Below are 25,264 nucleotides of genomic sequence, written 5' to 3' on the forward strand. Positions count from 1 at the left end.
ATGTAAATAGATAAATAAATTGTAGGTCAAAGCCTGGTTTACAGTGTTTACAACCATGCATGAGCTACATGTGGTGGATATGACTGGTTACACTACAGAGGAGGAAGTGAGACTGTGGGTAAACTACAGAATTAGTTTCTTCCGCTAATGTTCTTACTGTACATTTCTTTGCAGCGTTTGACTTGTTTGGTGGTAAACAGGTCTGCATACTACACTTTTTACTCCCCTACATTCATTTGACCGCTTTGGTTGCCACACATAAAAACACATGATCGTCTTACAAAATATGTTGCATGGTTAAAGACTAACAGCATATCAGAATATTAAATTAGCTCCACCTAAACCGACTACAACATTAAAGTGCTTCTTACATATTATCCATCGGTAATCATTATTCACTACTCGCAGGGATATTTAAATTACATTTACTTTTGATCAGCAGTGAAATGTAACTAAGGATCAACGGAGTTACTTTATTTGACTATTTTCAGATACTTCTGACATTTATTTGACATAAAAACATGTCTAGTGACTATTGCTGTTTTAATTTCTTTGTATTATCTTATTCTTCTTTTAGTCTTAGAGCCCTTCACGTCCTCTGTAAAGTACTTTGAATTGTCTTGCTGTGCAAATAAAGTTGCCACACTTATGAGTTGTTAGCAGCTTCACCAAAGGCAGATCCTCCCTCTAAACCTCCAGATGGTTTCATTTAAATAACTTTTCAAATTATCCAACATTTCATAAAAAACTAAATATGAGAAGGTCCAATCCTCATCCATTATTCATTTCACCAGTCATGACCCCTCAGATTTATCTCGTGACCCTTTGAAGGGGCCCGACCACTGAACTTTATATACATGAATTTAAAGAGAGTACATCTATTTCATATGATCTAATGATCTAATAATGTCTAATATGATTAATATTTTAATAACAGGGGTCATTTTACTGCAGGAAAAATACTTGCACTTACATTTAGCCTATAAAACTTTCAAGGTTTTACTTAAGAAGGATTCTAAATCCAGGACTTTTATTTGTAATTAAGTATTTTTACATTGTTATGTTGTTTTTACTTCAATAAAGGACGACAGATGGCTTTTCATCATCCAAAATCTACTTTAGAGAAGAAAAAAGGTGTCTGAAGAAGTGAAATCTAAAGCTCTAAAGTTTCACTTTTGTTCCGTTTATGACTATTTACAAGCTTTGTGAGATTATCTGAGCTCATGACGTGACATTTTCTCACATATCACACCATACATACCGGTCTTGTACTTTCCCTGAGGCCACCACAGTTTCAATATTGCATGCCAACATTATACTGTCCTCCTTCTCCAGAGGTCTGTGTCTGTCTGACATGAAGTAGAAAGACCTAAATGTCAGTGACAGGTCAAACAAGTCCACCCTGCTGGTGTACTGATGCAGCTAGTTTGCATATGCGATTAATCTGTGCCAAGTGTTTCGGTGTAACAGTTCCTGTATGACTACATGTGTTGTGTGTGTGTGTGTGTGTGACGGAAAATTTTTATATGAAAGCACACCTGTGTGTGTATGAGTGTGTGTCGGTATGTCTGTGCTTAATCAACTGTAAGTTTCAGACATGCTCGCTGAATAATTCAGGTTTTTTATGTCTTGTTGCTATGGTGGTCTGTGAAATGGCTGCTTGGGCCGCCACGACACACGTGCACACACACACACATCAACATGAGCATGTTGACAGATGTGAACACCCACATACACACTCGAAAGGAGGGAGAAAGGCAGAGCTTATGAATCCGCTCTCCCCCTCTTTACCTCCCCCCTTTCACTTCACACTCCTATTATTATTAAAAACTCTTGTTATTAACCAGCCTGGCTGGGGTGTGGGGTACCCTGCTGTTATAACACAATGGGCAGACTGTGGAAAAATGTGACTGGTTTCCTGTTAATGGAACACCTCCAGTGGTCTTATCTCTGTTGTGGCCTAGAGATGAAGCTAAAAGTTAAATCTTATAACCAAACTAGCTTTCAGCTTAAGCTGAAGTGTTATCTTCGAGGAGAAATTTCACAAACATGGAAAGTTTATATAATTTCTATACTGTAAAACGTCTTTTGTGGAACTGTGAAATGTAGGTGTGAAATGTTGCACGTATGCATTTCACACATTTCAGAGTCAAATGAGCATTCCAATACCAAAAGTGTTTGAAGCAGTTAGCTCCCTGAGCAAACTGGCAATTTGTGTAAATACTCTGCACAATGCACTGCAAACTAAGTCTTCAGTGTATAACGGTTGGTCTCTGGCAGGCTAATGTTGAACACAATGGTTAATAATAGGTCATTTAAAAGGTCAAAAGGCTTGGCTGTTGAATAGGTACCTCTGCTATATGCTGTGACTTTCACTGTCTTGCATATAGTTTTTTTTAGTAGTAGTTATTTGTAGTTCTATTTCTTATTTCTTTAAAAAAATAATTTATATTTTTACTTTTTGTAAAGATCTTTGCACAGGCTTCATTTAAATGCAGATTTAACTTGAATGCATGTTATAGTTTAACTTTGATGTAAGTTTATTTACTTTAATGGATGTTTACTATGTCTCATGTTGCTACTGGATGCTTGAATCTCCTTTGGGATCAATAAAGTATCTATCTATGTCACTTTTGTTTTGTTTTTTAAAGGCGGGGTAATAAAACAGAGATAATCTTTGGTGTTTATGTTGGATGCATCTTGCAGTAGAACATATTCTCCTCGTGCTGAGTGAGATGGGCTTGAAGGGGGGTCTCGTGAGAAAGTTAAAGGAGAGAGAGGGTGAACTGTTTTTTTTTTTTTTTAGTTTTTGAGATAACATTTTTCTTTTGCTTTTTTTTTTAGTTTTTGGGAGAGAAAATTTTCTTTTGCTTTTTTTTTTTTTTTCCTCAGTCGCGCGACGTCGGATGCGCTCGAGTCCAGTCGGAGAGCGCGCACGCACCTCTCGTGGGGGCAGAGAGAAAGAGAGAGAGAGAGAGAGAGAGAGAGACGTGTGATTTCTCTTTGTACTGAATGAAGAGTTGAGGCCGGCTCTGCTCCTGCTGCCTTGTCTTTTTTTTTTTATACACGCAGAGTTTGCATGCTGTAAATAGCCCAATAAGCCGGTTTACTCTTTACGTTTCACCGTACGCGTCGCTCCCGTTTGTTTTGTAGAAGCCGTCGAGACACTGCCAATGTCCCTTTGAGCGTTTTTTTTTTTTTGGACAACAAAAGCATCAGGTCCACAAAACGTTGTTTCTTCGGGGGATTTCAAGTCACACATTCATCAGCCGGGATTTTTACAGTGCGGACGCACACACACCGCTTCGCCTCCTTACCACACTTCTACACCTTCCGGAGAGGGGGGGAAATATTTTTCCTTTCTCACCCAAACCCCGAGCGACCATGGCTGCTGTAACAAGCCCGGAGACGAGCCCTCAACCCCGGGTATATTTCCAGACGCCGGCCGGCACCACGGAGGAACCGGAGACACCCGTTCGCAAGCAGGGACGAGTCACCGTCAAATACGACCGCAAGGAGCTGAGGAAGAGACTGAACCTGGAGGAGTGGATTATCGACCAGCTAACGGACCTCTACGACTGTGAGGTAAAGACACCAACAATAAACCGGCCTCCAAACCGATCGAACCGATCGATCAGGCGGCTCTGCTAAGTAATTGGGCTCTCCGGTACAGACTATTAAGTCAGTTTATCGGCTCCGGAGCTCGTCTGTCTGTCTGTCTGCTCCTGGAGCAAACTGTTGATAAAGAAACATTACCGGGCCCCTTTTGTCGCTGCTTTTGGCCTAGCCTCGCTTGTTCTGTCGCTTATAGTATCTGGGCCATGTGTAAGTAGATGAGGTAATGAAGACGGCAAATGAGCAGGGAGTGTGTGTGTGTGTGGGGGGGGGGCCACGACCAAAAACAAAGACGTGTACAGCAGAGAGGTGAGCAGCCCTCAGCCCCTCACTCACTCTCCAAAGAGAGGCTAAATGTAGCTGCTCAAGCTTTATACCCTTATCCTGAAACAGGCAGCCCCTGCTCTCTGCTCTGATTGGCTGAAGCTGGTTTAAAGCACACCTGTGAATTAATTTAATCCAATCTACTGCTGACCGGAAATGACCATTTATGGCCTACTTTAGGCGTCAAAAGTGTTATTTAAAGTTAGAAACACTGTTTTTAAACATTAATAATTTAATTTAGAGCAGTGGTTCTTAACCTTGTTTGAGGTACCGAACCCCACCAGTTTCATATGCTCATTCACCGAACCCTTCTTTAGTAAAAAATAAAATATGATTTTTTTACTGGTGCACAAAATGAACCGTGCATTAACATCACCTTGTTCGAATATCAAAACCAACACAGTGCATGAACTCACAACAACTTACCTCAGTGTGACTTCTGCTGCCGCCTTTGTGAGACCAGTTCAGATATGCGTGGCTTCACCTTGGCAAGTGCCAGTCTCATGTCATTTTCACAGCAAAGTCTGTTCCTTTTCTTAGTTTTTATGTCCAGCATCCTCGAAAACGATTGCTCACAAAGATATCTTGTAACAAATGGTATAAAAAATTCCAGGGCGGAGGCTCCACCGAACCCCTGAGACCGACTCACCGAACCCCTAGGGTTCGATCGAACCCAGGTTAAGAACCACTGATATAGAGGTTAAAGGTCCAGTGTGTAGGATTTAGCTGCAACCTAGCAGAGAAATTCACACACAAAGCTTGAAAGGAGCCAGTGTTAGTGTAGAAGAATGCCGGCTCAACATGGCGGACTCCATGAAAGAGGACCCGCTCTCGCTGTAGATCTTATTTTAAGGCAACAAAGGTGCTTATACACTCATTTAAACACTTTTAATAATATTCCTGCCTGTAGATCCTCTTAAATCTTACACAGTGAGCCTTTAACAGAAGAACAGGGGTTATTTTTTTCCAAGCTGGGAGCCTTGTTGCATGTCTTTTTTAATTGCTCCTAACTAGAGCAAAAGGTAGGCGGTGGAGGTGGAGGTGGTGGGGGGGTGGCAAACAAAAGACAAATGAGGTGATACTGATGAGCCCAGGTGGGTTGGAGGAGGGGTTCAGTCATAAATCTTGTCAGGGATCCGTAGTAATGACTGTGCATAACCGTCAACTAACTTTAGAGTCCCTCCGCACCATCACACATCAAAAACCCGCGATCGTGGTGACATATGGAGGGGGGGCCGCGGAGTCATAATGTAGCCCAGCGGCAGCTGCGGCATCGCTACTGGCGTCAGTAGTTGGTAAGCTCATGTCGACGGTACTGAGCTGGCATTGACCCACATTCTATTCCTAGCGTGAGGAATACAACGACTTAACAGGTTTGGAGAATTCCTAGTAGGCGAGAAAAGGAAGAGGAGGTCAGGCTGCTGCATAGAGCAGGAAAAGTCAGACTCCTCGCAACTTTCTGCTCATGTTCAGCCTCCGCTGATTCTCCCAGACACAAAGGGATGGGCAGACAAGTTGGCTTGTTAACAACAGAGCCTCTTCAGGAGGTCCGGCTGTCTTTGCTTCTCCACCTGGACGCCCAAAATCCAACTGACAAACTGTATTATCCCAAAGCACGGTTAACCACGAGCGTTATACGCTTAAGTCGTGTTGAGAGCTGATGCCTCTCTTATCATGTGGTGTTCTCTGTCTGACATCTGTGTCTGTAAACTTACATTGAGATTTTGGCAGTTACAGGGATATCCCATGAGATGTGGATAATAATAAAGTAGCAGGGGATACTACAGAGACTCGCATGCCAGCAGAGGTGATTAAATGGCCTAGAGAGGATTTTAAAATCAATGTGCTTTGATTGTCTGCCAATAATGGATTAGTATGCTTTGCATTAAAGCCTTGGAGAGTCCAAAAAAAAAAGTATGAGTAAGGAGAAAATCTTTGCAGGGTGTTCCAATGTGACTTTTAGTAATTCACCAGAAGTGGTTTCAAAGTATAAATCATTTCAGACTCTGTTCTGGATAAGAACAATCTTATTTTTAAATCCGTATGTGCAGCCAGGACCCCAGATTGATTAATATTTCTCTTTCTCAGTGTACGTTCATTCACTCACCATCTTACTTTACATGCCCTCATGCTTCATTGTTAGTCTGCTTTTCAACTGAGCAGACAGGATCACAAAGAGTCCTAAAAGCCTCACAAATAGGTGTCAAAGTGACACAGAGACTCTTGTCGTGATGGTTTATTGTTGTGAGATCACAGGTGTATCAGTTTATACTCGTGTGAATGAGATATAAATGATTTATTTCACATTTTTGGGCACACGTCTCTCAGCGATGATGTGTAATTTTTGGATACACAGCGGTCTCTCTCCCGCTTTTCATTGTCCCGATCCCATCTCTGCAGAGGCTGTTAGACAACAAAGAGATTAATTTACAGTCGGTTCACTGATGGAGACACATTGGGCTCATTTAGATGGGGAAATGTGGAGCACGTGCTACTAAACAGTGTAACTGGAGAGGCAGCTTTATTCGGTCAGGGAGCAGAGTGGGTATTGGGAGAGCCCTGTTCTCTGACATGGAGCATGTGGCCTTGGAGTTCACTCCTATTTTTTTTTTTTTTCCATTCACCTCCTTTTCTTGCCATGTCTGTCTTTTTTTGGTCTGACTGATGTCACAATCCATAGTTTCATCTTTCACCCTTCATTATTTCCTATGGCCCTTCATTTCTCTCCCTTCTTGGATGCATATTTCTACTATTAATAAAACCGTATGGAGTTTGTTCAACAGGGAATTCATAGTGAGCTATTTTCCCATTCATATAATCCCTTTAAACATGCTACAAGCAGTCAGCCAGTCAATTCTGCCAGCCAGCTTGTTAGATATTCATCCAGCCACTTAGTCAGCCTATCAGTCAGAGTTGCTATGGGTAATAGTGAGGAGCAGAGCCTTAGTATGATTCCATGGCAACAAGGCTTGTTAAATGTTTATATTGGTGAACCATTCAGTGGAAAAAAATAGGGTTGTGTCCATTTAATAAGCGACAGCTTAGTAAAATTCCATCATTTCCCCGAAAGCCCATGTTTTCATTATTCTTCTTTCAGTGCAAGATTATAATTAGAGCCATTCAGTTATTATGTTAGCAGGGGTTTACTGAATACCTGCTGCTGATGTTAATGTGGCATTTGCTTTGTTGGAGAAACACTGCACGTTGTTAAGATGCAGTTATTCCCAAACCAGGGTTAGCTGAACCTCACTGAGTACTTATGCAGTTTCTACTCATACTACAGACTCAGTATGTGGATATAGCACCTGAACACCACATGACGTAAAGGTAAAACTAAAAGTAAAGACTAAAAAAATGTAAACAAACATAAGTGAAGAAGTGAAATCTAAAGCTCTAAAGTTTCACTTTTGTTTGGTTAAATAAGAAAAGCATGTCACCATGGAGTGACCAGGACACAGCCACATGAGTACAGATCTGTATAGGTCATGTACAGGTTCTGCAGTATTTAAAACAATGGATATTCACTATAGAGTCTGATAAGCTTGGTTTTATGGCTATTTACAAGCTGTGTGAGATTATCTGAGCTCATGACGTGACACACCATACATACAGGCCTTGTACTTTCCCTGAGGCCACCACAGTTTTAATATTGCATGCTGACATTACATACAGACATATATAGCATAAATAGCTTTGGAATAAATAGTGAAATGGAAAAAAAGTATTGCATAAATATTTGAAATGGTTTACTAAAGGTAGGAGATAAAAGGTTCACTATAAGTAACACGAGAGGGTTTAATCAGTTTAACACACTGAACCGGGAGGAAATATTTTTGGAAGGATTTATGGGGGGGTTATAAATGATAGTATTTCCTCAAGGATAAACTGTGCACACTTTCTTTGTTGTTGTTGAGCTTCCACTCTGTTACCGGCTTTGTATATACTGCGATAAGTGAGTTTGAGCTTTCTCGAGGGAAAAAGGAAAGACAAGGTTACACTCATCAAGTTCCCGACTCCACTTCTAGTTAAAACTGATCGGATTTCGCTCCAACCCTTGGTATCATTACCATGGTAACTGTGCTGTCAAATGTTTATTTGTCAGTAAAGACTTCTTTTTCGCTGAGTTTGCCATTTTTTTCCACTCATACTACACTGACCAGTAGCTATATGGTTAACAGTGAAGGGAGTGGGCGGACCAATCCCCAAACTACAGGGTCCTACGTGGCCACACACACACACACACACACACACACACACAGATGGGGATACGAGTGAGAACAGAGGCAGGATTGGTGAGCAGGAATGCAATAAACGGGGGAAGAGAAGGGAAAAAAAAAATCTAGAGGGGATGGCAAGAGGAGAAGGAAAAAGTAGTAGGAGTAGACAGGGATGTCAGAGCGGGAGAAAGTGTTTTTGTAACATGTGTCCACTGTTATTTCTAGCTGTACACACTTCATGGTGAACACAGCAAGTAGTATAACAGTAGAGAGACATTTTTTAACTGTAGTAGCATTCAACAAAAAAACAATCCAGTGACTTCTGACAGCTATATAGATGAATAAAATGTCAACTTTTCCTCGCATAGACACATTAACAAACAGAATTGACTAATATAAACACAACATGTGTGTGGGTTTCTACAATGTAAAAAGCCACACACATGCACAAAAACACACACAGAGCCTGCGACATTTGCCTAAACCTTTAAACTTAAAGGTCTGAATACCAATCAGTATTACCCTGTTTCACTCAGTGTGTATAAGAGGGTGACTACAAAGACTGGTTGTTACACAGCGGGAGTGAAAGACTCCAGTGTGTCTTTGTAAACACCCCCCACACCAGTGCGCGCACACACACACACACACACACACACGGACATACACACAGCGTGTTAATAGGTTACATGTGGGTCTACATGTTGAACACACAAGATCTTTTCCCATGTGACTGGAGGGGGGGGGTGACTCAGCACATACTGTAGTCTGACCCACTGACTGACCACGTCAGAGCGTTTTTTTTTAAAGATGCCAAGTGAATATATCAACTAGAGTCAGAGAGGAAGAAGGCCCGCCAAGAATATTGTTACGATGACCAAGGGTGAGGTTAACGTGCCAGTGAGATCGGAAGAAAGTAAAGAACGCCAAGCAAAGACATGGCAGGGATGAAAAAAGAGAGAGAGAGAACGAGGGATGTGAGTCATTCACGGGAATGTTGCATGTTGTTACAGGAAGTGATAAAAAAAAAAAAGGAGGCAAACACATACATCAGATGGACAGTATCAACATACCACTTTCCCACACACACACACAGTCACGTTTCTCAATTCACTGTAATGTATAAGCAGAGACTGACTGATCCTGCAGCCAGCAGAAGCAGAGAGAAACAAAAGAAGGAGACGGCTAGCTTGTTAATATGGTTGTAAAAACAATGCTGGCTCCAAAAATATCCAATATATTTGAACACATTGTGTTTTTGTAAAAAATATTTGGTATAACTTGCAAGAGAGCTCCACAGGGTAGCTTTTTTTAAGAGGTGCGCTGAGCAATGAGCCAACATTTCAAACACTTCTAAAGTGTACGTGTGTGTGCGCACACATCCATGTTTGTTGCATATTAATGATTCGTTTTGTCTCCGCGTTGTTCGTCACAACCCTCGCACCATGCGCTCCATCATATGTCAGCCCCGTACATACTGATTGTCTGACACCTTTCCACCGTGTCCAACCCTTCGGGATTATGTTTCAGTACTAGCTCAGCCTGATCAGCTTGTCATTCCATCCTCTGTCGCACAGGGTGAGGCTGTAGGACACGTGTAAAAGTTTGAAACAAAAGCGTTTTGGCTTGATGATCGGCGTTGAACGTTTAGAGTTCGATTGCGAAACCCCTGCCGTTTGCAGCAAATCTAATAACAGGCAGGGACTTGTCTTAATATAATGAGGTTTACAAAGTTGAAAGCCTATTGTTCATTGTATTTTCCTGTTGTGTGTTATGTGTACACATCAATAGGCATCCAGTAAATACTCTTATGCTTCCATAAACATAATGACTGTGAGGTATAAAAGTACCCCTGTGCCTCCGTGCTCATTATTTTTCAATGGTCTGTAATGTATCACAGTTTGTTTCAGACAAACTCGTCTCAGCCCTAGCCTGCCTTTTACTGTTTATTATTATTATTATTAATTATTGCATTTTAAAATGGCACATATGCTTTTGATAGCTGCTGTGTGAAGGCTGTAGTGCCCTCGAGGAGCATGTAGTTTGGTACACTGGCCAGCGTTACTACCGTATGTGACTCCAGGGTGTTGTTGCTGTAGTAGCGCTTTTAAACGAGAGATTGAATATGAGTGTTTTTGGTGTGTTTATTGGCCTCCGCATTGAAACCATATTTAAACAACGACACAGCCACCCTCCCAACGTTTAACTGTTGCGACTGGAGTTGGCATCTTTTAGTACGGAGTCATTATGGAGTCGCTTTGTAAGCAATGCCAACTGCCTGCAGGTTGAACGAGGTAACACAGATCCACTCGGGAGTGTATTTTAGTCCCAGGAGGTGCATTAAAGCAGACACCGGTTGAGCTGCAGGGAAGCACATGTCAGTGTATGACTTTACTCTCTGTCTCTGATTGTATTGCGTGAATAATGTGCTTTATTGTACTTTTTGTACGGCAATGACAGACTGCACAGGAGCTGCGCACAATGTCCTTTCTGATAATGCTGCATATTTAGAGGAGCTGACAGATGAAGTCGAACTTGGAACTTTTAAGTTCTAGCTTTCACCAGGTGGCAATAGATATGCGGTCAGATGGGTATACTGAAGCAGGCCGCGGTGCAGTGTTCACATTGCCAGCGACTTCCTGACCTGCCTGCCACTGATAAAGAGTTTGCCAGGTTAGAGCACCGGTGCCATGTTGGCTTCGTATATCCTCCATGACGTCACCTAACTTAAGGTTTGATGATGGTATCGCAGCGTGGAACACGTCACGTTGCAGGGAAAACTTCTCTGGGAAGAAAAGATGTGTGGACGGATGGACAGACAGACGATTATTATAATATATGAAATTCTAATTATGTAATTTGATATTCATCATGACAGATAACCACTTCCTTTTAAACTTTTTATACTTATCTGTTCCATGTGTGATCTTTGATATGAGAAGTTTATTTCTGATCAGGAAGGAACATCTGACCATATTTGGGCAACAGAAATAATTACAAGGTAGTGACTCATCCGGATGGGAGTCAGTCTCTCTCATTCTTCCCCCGTGTCACTCGCACACTCTCATAAAGTTGGAATTGAACGTATTGAATGAACAAATCAACACACGTGTTGAGTAACAGCAGTGGTGTCTGTTACAGAGGATTCCAGTGGAAGTATTGAAGGAGAAACTTCCTTTCTAGCCACTGTTAAGGCCTGTGTAAAGTGTGTTTAGGTTCACAAAGATCTGGGAGTGGACGATGTCTTTAATCTACTTACAGTTTATTTCAGAGCCATACAAATCCATTAAAACTCTTAAAAACACTGCTGCTGGTCCAACCTCAGAGAAGCTCATGCAGGCTGCTGAAAGAAGAAATCGAACAAATGAATTAATGAGTGATGGTGCTGGCACAGACACAACCACTGTCTGCAACCTCTGCTGTGCAGCTTTTAGACGTCAAGTGTCTTTTTATTGACACAGGTTAACACTGACGAGCAGATTCACTTCCCTCGCACAGAAAGAGCTAAATAAAGATTAAAAACATAACATGCTGACCAGTAAAAGTGACGACAGCGTTCATGTTTCTCTTTTTTCATTCATTCCCTTTCACATTTAATCTTTAACTGATTAGATTACAGTGAAAGTGTTTTAGGGTCAGATAATGTCTTTGTCTCATCTCACATTGATTATTGTAAAGCACTCTTCTCCGATCAGAAATCTAACTTCTCTCTCACATTACCTCTGTACTTGGATCTCTTCACTGTAGGATGCAGTTTATAATGTACACCCGTACACATCAGCTCACTCTCTAAGGTCAAACATGCTACGTTTGCTGTCTGTCCCACGCACTCGCCTTAAGGCTCGCGACCATCGAGCTTTTGAGGCTGTAGCGCCAAAAACTATGACCCACACAGCCTGCTTCTTTTTTGTTTCTGTGGACTTCAGCCAGAGCATTATGAATGGCTCAATGTGTTGCTATTTTTGGCAAAGTCAGAGGTTGTGTTGATGATTGATCTGCATAAATACCTATAATGTTCTATAATCCCTTTTTGAAATCCATCCGGATTACATCCCGATAGTGGCGGGCTAATTAAAAGGCTCCGCACATAAACTTGGACGTTTCTGTGAGTGGAAATGAGTGGAAATATATTTTGAAGTCGACCCCGAATGACTCTGTAGGATTGCCAAACTCCACTTGCTGTCTAAAACCGCCAGAATAAATGCATAAGTCATTGAGTGGATGAACAAAGAGGCCCTTTGGTTGTGTTGTCACTCGCCCAGAGTGACATAATCTGCTGTAATCCTTGCCTGTGTGCATTCTAATTTTAATCTGCACGTAATCTCTTCTTTCAGTCTAATTGTAGTGACTATAATGACTCTTCTGGCTCATTGTGTGTGTGTGTGTGTGTGTGTGTGTGTGTGTGTGTGTGTGTGTGTGTATTTCCTCACTCTCTTCCCCTGTTTGTATTTGTTTATGTTTTTAAATTTTTACTTGGTAATTAGAAATTGACGAAAGAAAATAGAAAAATCAATTTGTTGCAACACCTCAGGCTACTTTGTCCTATGCTGCACACGCACACACACAAACGTCGATATCATCCTGCGCGTATGAATTTGTGCAGCGCCTTCTCAAATCTGCCCTCTGTTCTCGGGCTGCAGAAATGACAGAGTCCAGATGAGATGGAGAGTGGAGGTGGAGGGCGAAAGTGGGCACTTGAGATACAGTCTGGGTTCACATATTTCAGATGGATGCCTGGGAGATTTTGTAATTAGAGTGGGCTGAAGAGAAAGATGGATTTTCTTCAAGTGTGCGAGTGTGTGTCCGAGTATTTTTATGCAAATCGTTAAAAGCTGCATAGAAATTGAAACCAAAGGTTAAAAGCTAGCGGCCAGAGATCTATCTGACATACTCTGTGTGTTATATTTACTGTATTTTATTTTATTTTTTTAACATTACAAGGCTTACAAGGTTTCTATCAGTCTTTGCTGCTAACCACTTGTTCCGCTGGTGCTTCTGCACTTCCCTTTGGATCACTCATCGACCATACCAATGGTTCTTTTTGAGTTTTGAAGATGATATTTCAGTTTATGTTAGGCTTTCTAGTTCTAAGCACATGACCGTGGCTGGAAAAGTGAAACCACTTTAAATGTGCTGTTTAGAATAAATGAGAACACGCTTTCCATAGCCTAAATCACTGTTACACTGCCTTAAACAGTGAGATATTGAAGTAAATAGGAAATATTCTGCACATCTTAGACTTCACTGCTGAAAACACAACACAACCGGACAGCACTGATGACAAACTGTGCCCTCGTGTAGTAGTTTGTGAGTGTGGATAGGGCGGCGGAGCTCCAGCCGTGGCAGCAGCCGTGTGGTTGCCAGTACAAGTCATGCACAGGCTGGTTGTGACCCTGAGGGACCGGCGGAGCGTTTTTCACCCCCAAGAGAGGCTGCAGCTCAGACACTTCCAGTCAACACACAGAAACCACTGAACCGTTCAATCAGGCCAAACAAGCTGATGTGGGAATCATTCGACCGTACTGCGAGCCGCTGTGACTTTGGGCCGTTTTTTTGGGGTGGGTGGGGGTGGTGGTGGTGTTGGGGTCAAGGTTGGATGGGGTGACATTATACATTTTAACTCTCCAAATAGATTTTTTAGAAATATATATGTGTGTGTGCGCTGTGGGTGAAACCAAGCCAACATATATCCATCAGCAGATCCAGGTTCAGCTAACCATTCCCAGATATCGCTTGACTCTCTGTGCACTAATGCTATATATATAATATGTTATATGCTATTGTTACCTAATTACAGTGTAAGAAAACTACTGTGCCTGCATCCTAATTATAGTGATGAATGTTTCCTGGCATCGTATGAAGATATGTTCTGTGTACTTGGAGCCTGTCTGGTTTGGCCAGAACAAGTCTGAAACAACCCACACGGCACAATAGCATGCCTACATCGCTACTACCAGCACACTCTGGAGGCTCTGCTTCTTGTTACTTCGCTTGACAGAGCCGTTTATTTCTATATCTCTGGAGTGAGATAGCAGGAAGGTCGCGGAGTCAAAGTGTACGGGGGATCTGGTAGGATGTGCTAAATGTGCAGAGGAGGGCACATTTAAGAGAGAGGGTTTTAAATAGAACGGCGTTCAGGAGGTACGCTGCGTCCACAGAGGTGGCATAGGAAGTTGTAACATTTTCAGTGGGAAGAAAGAACACAGATAATGTTAGTAAATCCTGACTGCATGCCTGGCTGCAGGTCGAGGTGAAACACTGCCTGAGTGCACCGTAAAGAGGTCGGTTATGAGAGTTCAACCGTTCGGCCTGCAGCTCTCTCTCTCTCTGTTTTTCATATGATTAAAAACAGGACATCATATTCTTCCTGAGAGGAAGTACGTCTGACTGATTAGAAGTGCAATAGAGATGAAGATCGCACACACACACACACAAACAAAATGTGCACACACTGCTGCTGCATCCACACTGCACACTGGATTGAAGTGCATTGTACTGTATTGATTATGGATTCTTGTGGTTTATGGTCGTCTGTGTATGTGTGAAGCCATGTATTTATTACAGACACACACACACACACACACACACACACACACACACACACACACACACACACACCAGTGTTGCTTATGTCACTGTCAACTCTGTCCTCTTAAAGCTTCTGTAAACACACACACACCTGTCAACTCTGTCCTCTTAAAGCTTCTGTAAACACACACACACACACCACTTCCCACAGACATCGTTCACCCCCCCGCCCCCCTCTAATATCTCTCAAGGTCACGTGCTCAGACAGGAAGTCGCGGGGTGCTCTGGTGTTTTTAACCCCTTCCGTGCTTAAGATAAGAATAAGAAAGCTGTGTTTTTTTGGCGGGGGGGGGGGTCACGCTCTTTGTTGGAGGAAGAAGAAGAAGGAAGAAGAGGGAAGCGAACAATGCCTGTTATTGAAAGCGCTGCAGATTCCAGATAAGCGCTCGTGTGCGACGCGGGGAGATAGAGAGAAGATGGAAAGCAGCAGGCGATGACGGACACAGAGCATCCCTAATCCCTAACACCCTCGTTGACCCCTCTCTTCTCTCCCTCTCTCTCTCTCTCGTATTCCCTCATAAGTGGTATCATGCCCGCAGCAAGGTGGCCTAAACTCAATGAACTGCCCTATTACAGCCGAGCTGAGGGTGATTTATACGAGAGCAGCACAGAGCCGTAATGCCAACCAGAGAGGAAGGGCATCAAAGGAGACCTAAAGATAAAGGGACAGAGGGAGGGGCGGGGGGCATGACAGGAAGCAGGTTTGAGACCAGTACTTTTCCACTACTTCCATCCTGCACGGTTTAGCGTTCAACTTGAAAATGTGTTTTGTTATTTTGAGCAGACAAGACGTCTGGTAACTTTTTTTTTGTTATGTCTGTGTTTCCATACTGGCATCTCCGTGATCATGGAACATGGACAGGAAGTTCCCGCACATCATAACTCGGAGCTCCTCCGCCTGACGTAATGGTGGATTTTAGCAATTCATCATTTTCTAGGAAACTAGAAGCTCTGGGAAGGAAGTCTAACAATTACAAAAAAAGTCAATCACAAAAAAAGTCCCATGTTGGGCGTTGGCTCATCTCCAGCTCTTTTGCATGTCCTCTCTGCCTCAATCAATCAGTCTTTATTTAATAAACAGGCCTGCACATGCATACGATTTGTGAATTTAACGGCGCGCTTATCGGCTCATCTGTGAGTTGTGGTTGCCTTGAAACCATCCTTCAGTTGGATATTATTACGTAAATCTTTGCAGGAGCATGTTTGGGCCTTAACCCGACCCTAACTTGAGCAATGATTGTTGAGAAAGCTGACTGCCAGCTCTCACACTTCTTTTCTTTATCAGAGTGTTCTGCTCTTTGAGCCTTTAGTCATGCATCTTTTTCCATCGCTTCCCTTATTAGTCTCACCCTCTCCCTTCGGCTCACCTCATTGGATGACTCCCTGTCTCCGTGATGCACCAATAATCCTTTTTTCACAATCGCAACTAATTACAGCAGCTCAGCATCAAGGCTTGACAAAGCACTGAATGATTTATAGCTCTGGCCTTTTTTGATTTGCACCATTAGACAAAGATGATTAAAGCACAATCCAGACGTCTTTTTTTTTTTTTTTAGTGCAAATATGCAGAAAATTGCGCCAGTCTCTTGTTTTTCAGATCTTTGACTCTTTGCTGCTGCTAAGACTCTGGTGTTAGTGTCTGTTTGAGTTCTCACGGCTAAGAGAGCATAAAGTATTTTACAGTTCCACATCACTGACAGTCAAACAATCTCAGCTATGCCTCGCAGTGTGTGTGTGTGTGTGTGGGTTTACGTGTGTGTGTGTACGTGTGTGTGTGTGTGTGTGTGTTGAACTCATTGTCAGTCCTTACACACATTCTGTCCTTGTGTTGTCGTGCCAAGTCAGCCGGCCTCTGGTAGTTTTAATGCACTTACTCATCCACTCTGTAATGCAAACACACACACACATAAACACTCAGTAAAAACACTTGCCTGCTTGGACCCCCCACCCCCCCCCAATAACGAGAGCTGAACAGAATAAAGGCTCAGTGTGAAATGTGTTCTGTGTAACATGCAGATCACATGTCAACGTTAAATTAAAAAAAGAACAGACGACATTGTTTACCGCCACGCGGCCTACTTTTCCTACTTCTTCTTCCTGCCTGCTCCAGCCATCACTTCCCTCTCTCCCCCTTTCTTTCCCCCCCTGCAGCCAAAACATTGTGTTTTTGTCTTTGTAGCATAAACGGGCGATGGGCCATCCTGAAGTCTGACTATTTTTATCCTGCGTTGTTGAGCTGAGGCAGCAGGAAAAAGCAAAAGTGGCCATTTATCACTCTTCATCCAGCGTTTCTTTTACACTTTACTGACTTTCTTCTCCGCGCTCTCTGTCCGTCTGTCACAGGTTTGCGTAGATGCTATCACAGGAATCCGTTATATGGTGTGTTATCAGTGGAGGACACGCTGTGTAATCCCTTCAGGTGGCCTCTGTGACCCATTTACACATACAGCTTCCCTCACTGATAATACGCTGGCTTGTGTCCAACTTATTACACTCTATGGACCTGTGTTCATCATCCAGGTGTCCATATGCGCTCATATTTATCAGTGTGTGATAGGTGGCTCTCTTTTTTTGTGAGTTTTTTTGTTCCTGCGTTGTTCATCTTTCACCGTGTGCAGCCTGTAGCCGCATTATGTGCGTCCCAGCTGTTTATAGCCACATGTAAATCACACTGTTGGGTAGTTTGAATCAGATCTGAGGTCAGTCGCAGAGAAAGGAAGTGGCCCTGAAATGATTTAGTCTCGTCTCTGAAGAAGCGGTCCCTGGAGAAACCCTGACTTTGCTTCATCGCTCTTTCTCATCACTTCCCTTTTCAGAGATGTTTACAGTGGCCATGATAGCTCTTTTTATCGCAGTACAAGGGCACTGACCTACTTACGTGTGTGTGTGTCTGTGTGTGTATGTCTGTGTGTGTGTGTTTGTAGCCTATGTTCTTCCGGTGATGCATCTCTATCTGGCATTTGATCCAATCCTGGAGCCGCTACAGCCCTCTGAGTGAGAGGAATCATACTATGACCTACACACACACACACACACACACACACACACACACACACACACAAAACCGCTCTCGTACTGTCACATCTCATTCTGCTCTGTTCTGCAGGCAGCCTCCAGACAGGCGCTGTCTCTGTCTGTCTGCTGCTAAGCCCGATCGCGTTGGTGTGTGAATCATATTTGCAAGCTTGTCAGGAAGAGCATGATTAAATTTAAAGGCCGCGTTAAATCGTCTACGAGCCGGGTTACAGTACGGGTTTGTTCCTCAGGTGATGCTGAAAACAATTAGTGTGCATCGTAACCTACAGACGGGTGAGAAACTAGCTGATTATCCAAATAGTATAATGGATAAAGAGCATAAAAAGCATCCGCGCTGTCATGACTGGTTAGTTTTAAACTCTGCATGGACTCGTGCTTGTCTAAACTCTGTGACATATTTAATGGATTAGTAATTGTGTCCAAGCTCAGATCACACAGGAGCAATGACATTTCCAGTGGTCTGTTTTCGGCCTGTCGACAGGTTTTGATCTCCTCCAGATCAACATTTCACACTTTATGTCCCTCCCCGGCTTTATCTATTACTTTCACATCCATCACGGTGAACTGCAGACTGTCGGACTTCTTTGGACCTACTAAGAAAAAAAAAAAGATTCCTGGTTCAGGATGAAGCAGAATTGTCTTTCTCTACCTCCAAGCCCTCTCTGGATTGTTCCACACTGCTGTTCTGCTTTGTTTACAGTCCCGCAGTGTGTGCCAATATCTCGTAGACACCTTTCAGTGTGGATCACATCTGCAGCCAACGGGTAAAAACCCCCCCCTCCAGACTCCAGACTGAGTTCAGTAAGTCAGTCTGGAGGATTGTTTGGGAAATCTTCCCTCGTGATTCCCAGCTTTTCTTTGTGTCTCCTCTCTGAGGCCTGTCTTCCGGCCTTTTTTCGACATCCCTCCCCTCCCGTCTCTCCCCCTCTCTCCTCTCTCCCGCTCAGCTGCTCCCTCTCCTCGATATGCTCCTTAACCTCTTACCTTCCTTCCTCTGGGCGCTCCCTTCCCCCTTCGCAGATCTTAACAGTTTGCTCTGAAATCGTTCTCAGGTAAGCCGAGTTAAACGGTTTGCAGGTTCATTCAACGGCAATTAGTGCATTACCTTTATCTCGAGTGATATAAAATGCTGCTGATATAAGAAATGAAAAGGAACAAAATTAAAAATGTTGATTTTTAGTAAATTCCAGGTCACATTTCTCTTTAACATAGAAAAAATACAAATCTTTGTCTACTCATTTCCTTTGTCTTCTCACGTTTTCTCTCTTAGCTTCCTTTACTCCATGTAGCAGCACATGGAGCCCACATGTTGTGCAGATCAGTCTTTGTGTCAGACTTTACAGACTGTGTGTGTGTGTGTGTGTGTGTGTGTGTGAGTAAGAGTGTGTTAACGTAACAGACGGCTTCCATATTTCTGCAGTGTAAGCGTGTGTGTGTTTGAGTGTATGTTCACCTTTATGTCCGTCTTACAGGCTTTAATTTTGAAATTTTGACAATAACACCAATAATAATAGTGTGTGTGTGTGGTGTGTGTGTCATACTCTGCTGACAGTAAGTCTGTCTGTCACCTCCGGTCTCTATCTCACACACACAGGCGCAGATTTAAATCCTTATACCCGGATTTTTACACACACACACACTTCATCCAGCTCAGACTTATAATTAATTCCCATTTTTGGATTTTTTTAATCCGTGTGTGTGTGTTTGCGAAAGAGAGAGAGAGAGCGGTGTGTGTGTGAAAGGATGTGTGCGAGGTTGAGGACTTTTCGGTTAATGTAGCACACAAATGTGCACACACAGCATGCTGCGCCTGTCTGTCTTTCCGTGTGCGTTTTGTGTGTGTTCGACTGCGTGTGTGTGTGTGCGATAGGGTAGGGGGCAGTTGGGCAGGTGCAGAGACAGCTGGTGTGGGCAACTCTAACCGAGGGGGAGGACGAGAGCGAGGGAGAGATTCCTGGAGAATGACATGAATATAGGGTAGCAATTGAGCTGCAAAAGAGGGGGAAACGAGTGTTTGTACCAGAGTGTGTGTGTTGTTGCCAGTGGCTTTGATAGCCATGCACACACTGAGCTAGTGTGTTTGAGTGAGACAGATGGAGAAACAGAAAGACTATTAAAGCACTTCTTATAGAGTGGCCGATGAATCTGAGAAAAACACGAAAGACAGAAAGACACTTTTATATGTTTGATGAAGTCATACACAGAGAGTCGGATAAAAGTGTGCTTTTAACGTCACCTTATCAGTATGAGGCAATAAGTATGTGTATTTATGGCAGTTTTCTGTTTTGAACGTGAATTACGAGACAGTTTTGAATGGATAAATAATAAATGTATGATGTTGTGTTTTGTACAGTTCTTAAAAAAAAGGTGCAGACTTCACCCTTTTTGAGATTTATAACTGTGTTTTCACTTTAGGCAGCAGCGTGACAGTCAGCAGTTCACAGGCAAGCTTTCAGTAATGCACTCTGTAGATATTACTCGCCGTTCAAGTAATAGTTCAACATTTTTGGGGAAAATAAGATAAGCTTAGCTTAGCAGCGAGTCTGGAGAATGGCTTAAAGCTGCCTACCACACGAAATGTTAGGTCTCATTTTGTTTCGTTTGTCCAAAAAGCAAGCAAGTAAGTGTAAAAAAAATAGTAGCTCCCCTGTTTAACGGGCAGAAATTAGATTGGCGTGAATGTTTTCCTCTAATTCAAGAAGGCAAATAACTGTTCCTGTAATCATGTCACATGCTTACTTTGACACAGAGCAGTCTAAACTGTCAGACATTTTCTCTTTTATTCTGAAAATCAGTTGATTATGATAAAAATATTTGAAAATTGAAACTTTCAAGTGAAACTGTGTCGTGAACTCTGCCGCATCATGAAGAAGTGAAGTTTGCTGTATGCACACAAACAGTAAATTTAGTATTAAACAGTTTTCCATCCATTAAAAATCTTATTTGAAAATGTTTTCTTTGTCTCTCCTCTCTTTTCTCTGTCTGGTACCACATGTGGGGGTAATGGTTGGGCATCGCCCTCTAGTGTTCGGACGTGGACACTCATCAGTCACTGTACCACGTCACGCAGAGAGACAGAAATGCTTCTGCTGGTCTATTTGCAGACAACCACATGACATAAACACAGGGAGCAAGAATAGAAAGAATGATGAGGGTTTCTTTCCATGTGTCCATGAACAGAGATTCGCTTGTGTGTGTGTGTGTGTGTGTGTGTGTGTGTGCGTGTGTGTGTGTGTGCGTGTCTGTCTGTGTGTGTGTTTTCAGAGCAGTTCGAACCCACTAACCAACTTTTTTTTACTGTTTTTGTAAGAAAATATGTGTCTAAATGCGCTCCCCTCTCTTCTCTTGTTGCATGTGTTGTAGGAGGAGGCCATCCCAGAGCTGGAGATAGACGTGGATGAGCTGCTGGACATGCCCAGTGACGTTGAACGGGCAGCCAGGGTCAAGGTAGGACACAAGGATTTGTCTCAAAGCATGCCAAGGACACGAGAAGGAAGACAAAGCATGTATTCAGACTGTCTGTTTTTGTTCCGCAGGACTTGCTGGTTGACTGTTTTAAACCTACTGAGGTAAGTTTCTTTCTTCCTTCCGTCCTTCTACCTCCACCACCTTTGCTCCATGTCCATGCCCTCACGTGTTTTTGTCCCTCCTGTCTCTCCTGCAGGACTTCATCTCAGAGCTGCTCGACAAGATCCGAGGGATGCAGAAGCTCTCCACGCCTCAGAAGAAATGATGGCGTCCTTTCTCCTCCTCCTCCTCCACCTCTTCCGCCTCCTCTTCCCTCCACCTCAGCCCTCACCTCTCGTCTTCCTACCGCGCTTTCAACCCTTTTATTTTGATGTCAGTTTTCCTCCATTGAAGAGCTTCAGTGAATTACTCTGAACCTCGTTTCCTCTCTGGTCTTTAGGCCCTTTTTTTCCCCCACCTCTTTCTCTCTTGTCGCCCGGATGCAGACCCTTAAATCGCTTTTTGTTTTTCAGTTTTTGCGACCTCGCCTTGTTATTTGTCGGACTTCCTTCTTGAAAACGATCCGCAAAGAAGGAGAAGTAAAAGAATGTGCAACAACGAGGGCCAAAACGGCAACAACGACGAGCGATTCGTTGGTCTTCATCCAGGCACTCTTTTTCACTCCTGCTCCTCCTTCACCCTTTTGTTTGGCTTCACTTCTCTTCCTCATCCAGCTCTTCTTCCTCCCACCCTCCCTCACACTTCTCTCCATCTGTCTGAGGAGGAGGAGGAGGAGGAGGAGGAGAGGGGCTGAGATGAGATGAGCCCCATAATTAGTGAGAGCGGAGCGGGCCGAGAGTGGGAAGAAGAACAAGAGAAGGAGTCTGCGATGGCCAAGAAAAGAGTGGAAGGAGGGAAACGGCCAATCAGCTTGAAGCAGCTTGAATTAATGCTTATGTCTCTACCAATGAGATTCCTTATTTTGTTATTTGTATGGGGTATAAACTTGTAAATGATCCAGCTATCAAACCATGACTCTTCTGATGTTTCTAGTTCAGTTTGAGGGCATGGGAATATTCACTTGACTTTAGTTTTTTAATTTTAAACTTTATTTTGGAGGGGGGCGGGGTGCGTACAGTCTTTTTCAGATCACCCCCGCCCCCTCCTCGTAATCAGAGGCATTTGCTACAGTGGTGCATTTAAAGACTGTCGTTTTTTTTTTGTGTGTGTGTGCGCGTGTGTGTGTGTGTATCTGTTGAAAAAAATCTGCACTATGTTATTCTGGGAAGAAAAATTTTAAAAAACCTCTGACCACGCAGAATAGTGTATGGTGCATCTTTTTAGTCCAACAAAGAGGAAAATTTGTTCCTCGGAAATAGTGGAAGTCACTGGTTGGCTGTGGCGGTCATACGGTCCAACTCGTTTTAGAATAAAAGATCTTCCCTTGAGGCTAGAGTAGAAATAGGTTGTCTTAGGTCGGGGTGTGCAGGAATAGAAACTCCTTGAAAAATACTGAGAAAAAAAACAAAAAACAACAAAAAGAGCGACGTGTGTTTTTTCTTGCCTCAAATGCGCGGTGCAGGCTCTTTTTAGAAGCCACTGCTGTCCGGCCTGCACATACATATGTACGTCTGTGTGTTGCTAAATGCTACGTGTGTGTGTTGCTACATAATGTACAGCAACATTGATAATAGGAGTGTTTTTTTTTTTGTTTTTTTCTTGGCCTGTATATTCTGCTGTTCTGTACGACAAATTTAGATTTTTAGTATAGGACTGGTTCCTGTTTTGGGGGATTTCTTTCGGGATGCATTTTGTCACACACACACACACACTGACAGTCCAACAGGAGGACCCAGAACAAAGCTGCCTTGTTTGTTTTGTTTTTATTTTACTCTACCCTCTTCTGTCTGTCTCTTTTTTTTCTCAGTTCAGAGCATCACACGTACATGGAAACTCTGAAAATGTCCATGATGGTGTAGAAACTGTCCTCTGCCTGTCAGGAAACCCACCAATGAGACATCTGGATGGGAGGGATGGAGGGAGGCAGGCCACTGTTTTACATTGAAGCTGTCTAAAATGCATTCCCCCTTCTTTCTTTTCTTTCTTTCTCACACACACACACACTCACACTCACAGGCCACCCTCGGGGCGGAGGAAACGGAAACACATTAGCAAACACAGCTGCCTCTCACACAGATGTGTGCACACACACACACACACACATACTAAGCACTGAGATTGAGAGAGAGGGAGATAGACTGGTCCATAGCTGTCACAAGATCTGTGTGTTTAGCTGCTGCAGCTGCCAATCATCTCTGAGAATAAGCCATCTGTTTCTCATTCTGAGCCAATCAGATCGGAGACGGAAGCCCATCAGCCAATCAGAGAAGCGGTAACATTTTGCTGCGATTCCTGCAGCCAACAGCTAACACCTGCGGTGACAGCAGACCTCCACTGTCTGTCTCCTCCTCTCTCTGTGCCAGCACACACACACACACACACACACACACACACACACACACACACTCTGGCCCATTTTCATCTTGCTGCTCTGTCATTTCTCCCTGGCATCCCCTCTTTCCTCCTCCTCCCATCCGTTTTCATCCTTCTGTCCACCCTCCCTTCTTTCCTTTCCTCAGTTTCCTTTCCTTTTTGTTTTTTCTTTTTAAAAAACAGATGTTGCCTTAGGTATTATTTATGTTACACAAACCAAATAAACGGGAGACATTCATTTTTAAAAAGGTAACACAAACTGCTAAAAAAAAAACCGTGTTACTGAGCAGAACTGCGACGTGGAGAATCTCAGATCTTCTGTCGCTCCTTTTCTTTTTTTTTTTTTTTTGGAAAACAAAATGAGATTCTGTTGGGTTTTTTTTAGAAGTGAGTGTTTAATACTTAGGCCTTGATACAGTGATTTTGTTTAGATAAAACAATGTTCTTTACATTTACCATTTGAATACTGCTCTGTTTTTATTGTGATCATGACACTTCTTGATGCCAGGCCTTGGATTAACTTGTAGTTGAATCAAAAATCCATTCAGATGCTTTTCGGTGCGATTGCTCTTGCCTTTTCTGTGTGGTTTGCATGGTCTGCATATTTTGGAGACGTTTGGATTGGTCAGATTGTACCAGGCAAGCTCAATTAGTAGCTGAATTTGAGTGGATTTTTTTTTTCTTTCTGAATCCAGGTTTGGATTATACCTTCTTAGACTGTTATTGAGAAGTCTGTTTTTTTTTTTTACTGTTGGGGAAAATTGCAAAAAATATATATACTGATTATTATCATCGAGGCTAAATACAAGAGCTAAACCATGTGGATTGGAGGAGTGGGAGTGTTTTTTTGGACAATGATTAGATCAAACCAACAAACAAATGTAGCAATATCAACAACAGGTCTTGTTTTTGCCCAATTTTGTTACACTTTTATGCAACTTTAATAAAAACATGTAAAATGGACAGACTGTCTCTTTGTTTATTGGCTTTGTCACTTTCTCTCCTTCAGAAGAGCTGCATAGATAATTATAGCAGGTCAAGCACAGGTGTCATTTATGACATTCTATCAGTGCCCAGCATACATAATATTGTTTATTCATGTCAATAATTCCACCTGTAGTTTTCCTGCATTGAAATGCCAAAATGTCTGCCATGAAAAGGGCCCATTGTCCAAACGATATGAATTCCACCCTTATCATTTGCATGGCTGTGCAGATATGTGGTGCTATCTTGTGGTTAAATGCAGTATGACAACTGCTGAGCGGGTCTGCACTTTGTGAACTGATGTAAACACAGCTCTGTTAATGGACCGTCAGAGTTGGAGAGGAGTGATGTTCAACTTGTAAGTAGGAGACAAAGTTGGATCCCTGTGTTAATGTTTGGTTTATTATGTATCTACCACAACACAGAGGCCAAGGATCACTGTGTCTTTTAGAAATTCAAATTCTTGATTACTGATGGGGATGTACGATATTACCAAAATGGTTTATGATGTAAGTATGATTCAAAATAGAAGCAAAGAAGACCAAAAATGCTTTATCACTACA

At 42.7% G+C, this 25,264-nt stretch overlaps 1 protein-coding gene across 1 annotated transcript; it reads left to right on the plus strand.

Annotated features, from left to right (window-relative positions):
- The first annotated feature begins 2,916 nt into the window (after positions 1-2,916).
- Positions 2,917-24,680, plus strand: ppp1r14bb (protein phosphatase 1, regulatory (inhibitor) subunit 14Bb). Its single transcript, XM_010743275.3, has 4 exons — positions 2,917-3,585; positions 21,141-21,224; positions 21,314-21,346; positions 21,442-24,680. The coding sequence occupies exons 1-4, from the start codon at positions 3,385-3,387 to the stop codon at positions 21,508-21,510; spliced, it is 387 nt and encodes a 128-aa protein (XP_010741577.1). The 5' UTR covers positions 2,917-3,384; the 3' UTR covers positions 21,511-24,680.
- Positions 24,681-25,264: the final 584 nt, after the last annotated feature.

This window comes from Larimichthys crocea, chromosome III (genome assembly GCF_000972845.2).
Source record: "Larimichthys crocea isolate SSNF chromosome III, L_crocea_2.0, whole genome shotgun sequence".
NCBI classification, from domain to species: domain Eukaryota; kingdom Metazoa; phylum Chordata; class Actinopteri; family Sciaenidae; genus Larimichthys; species Larimichthys crocea.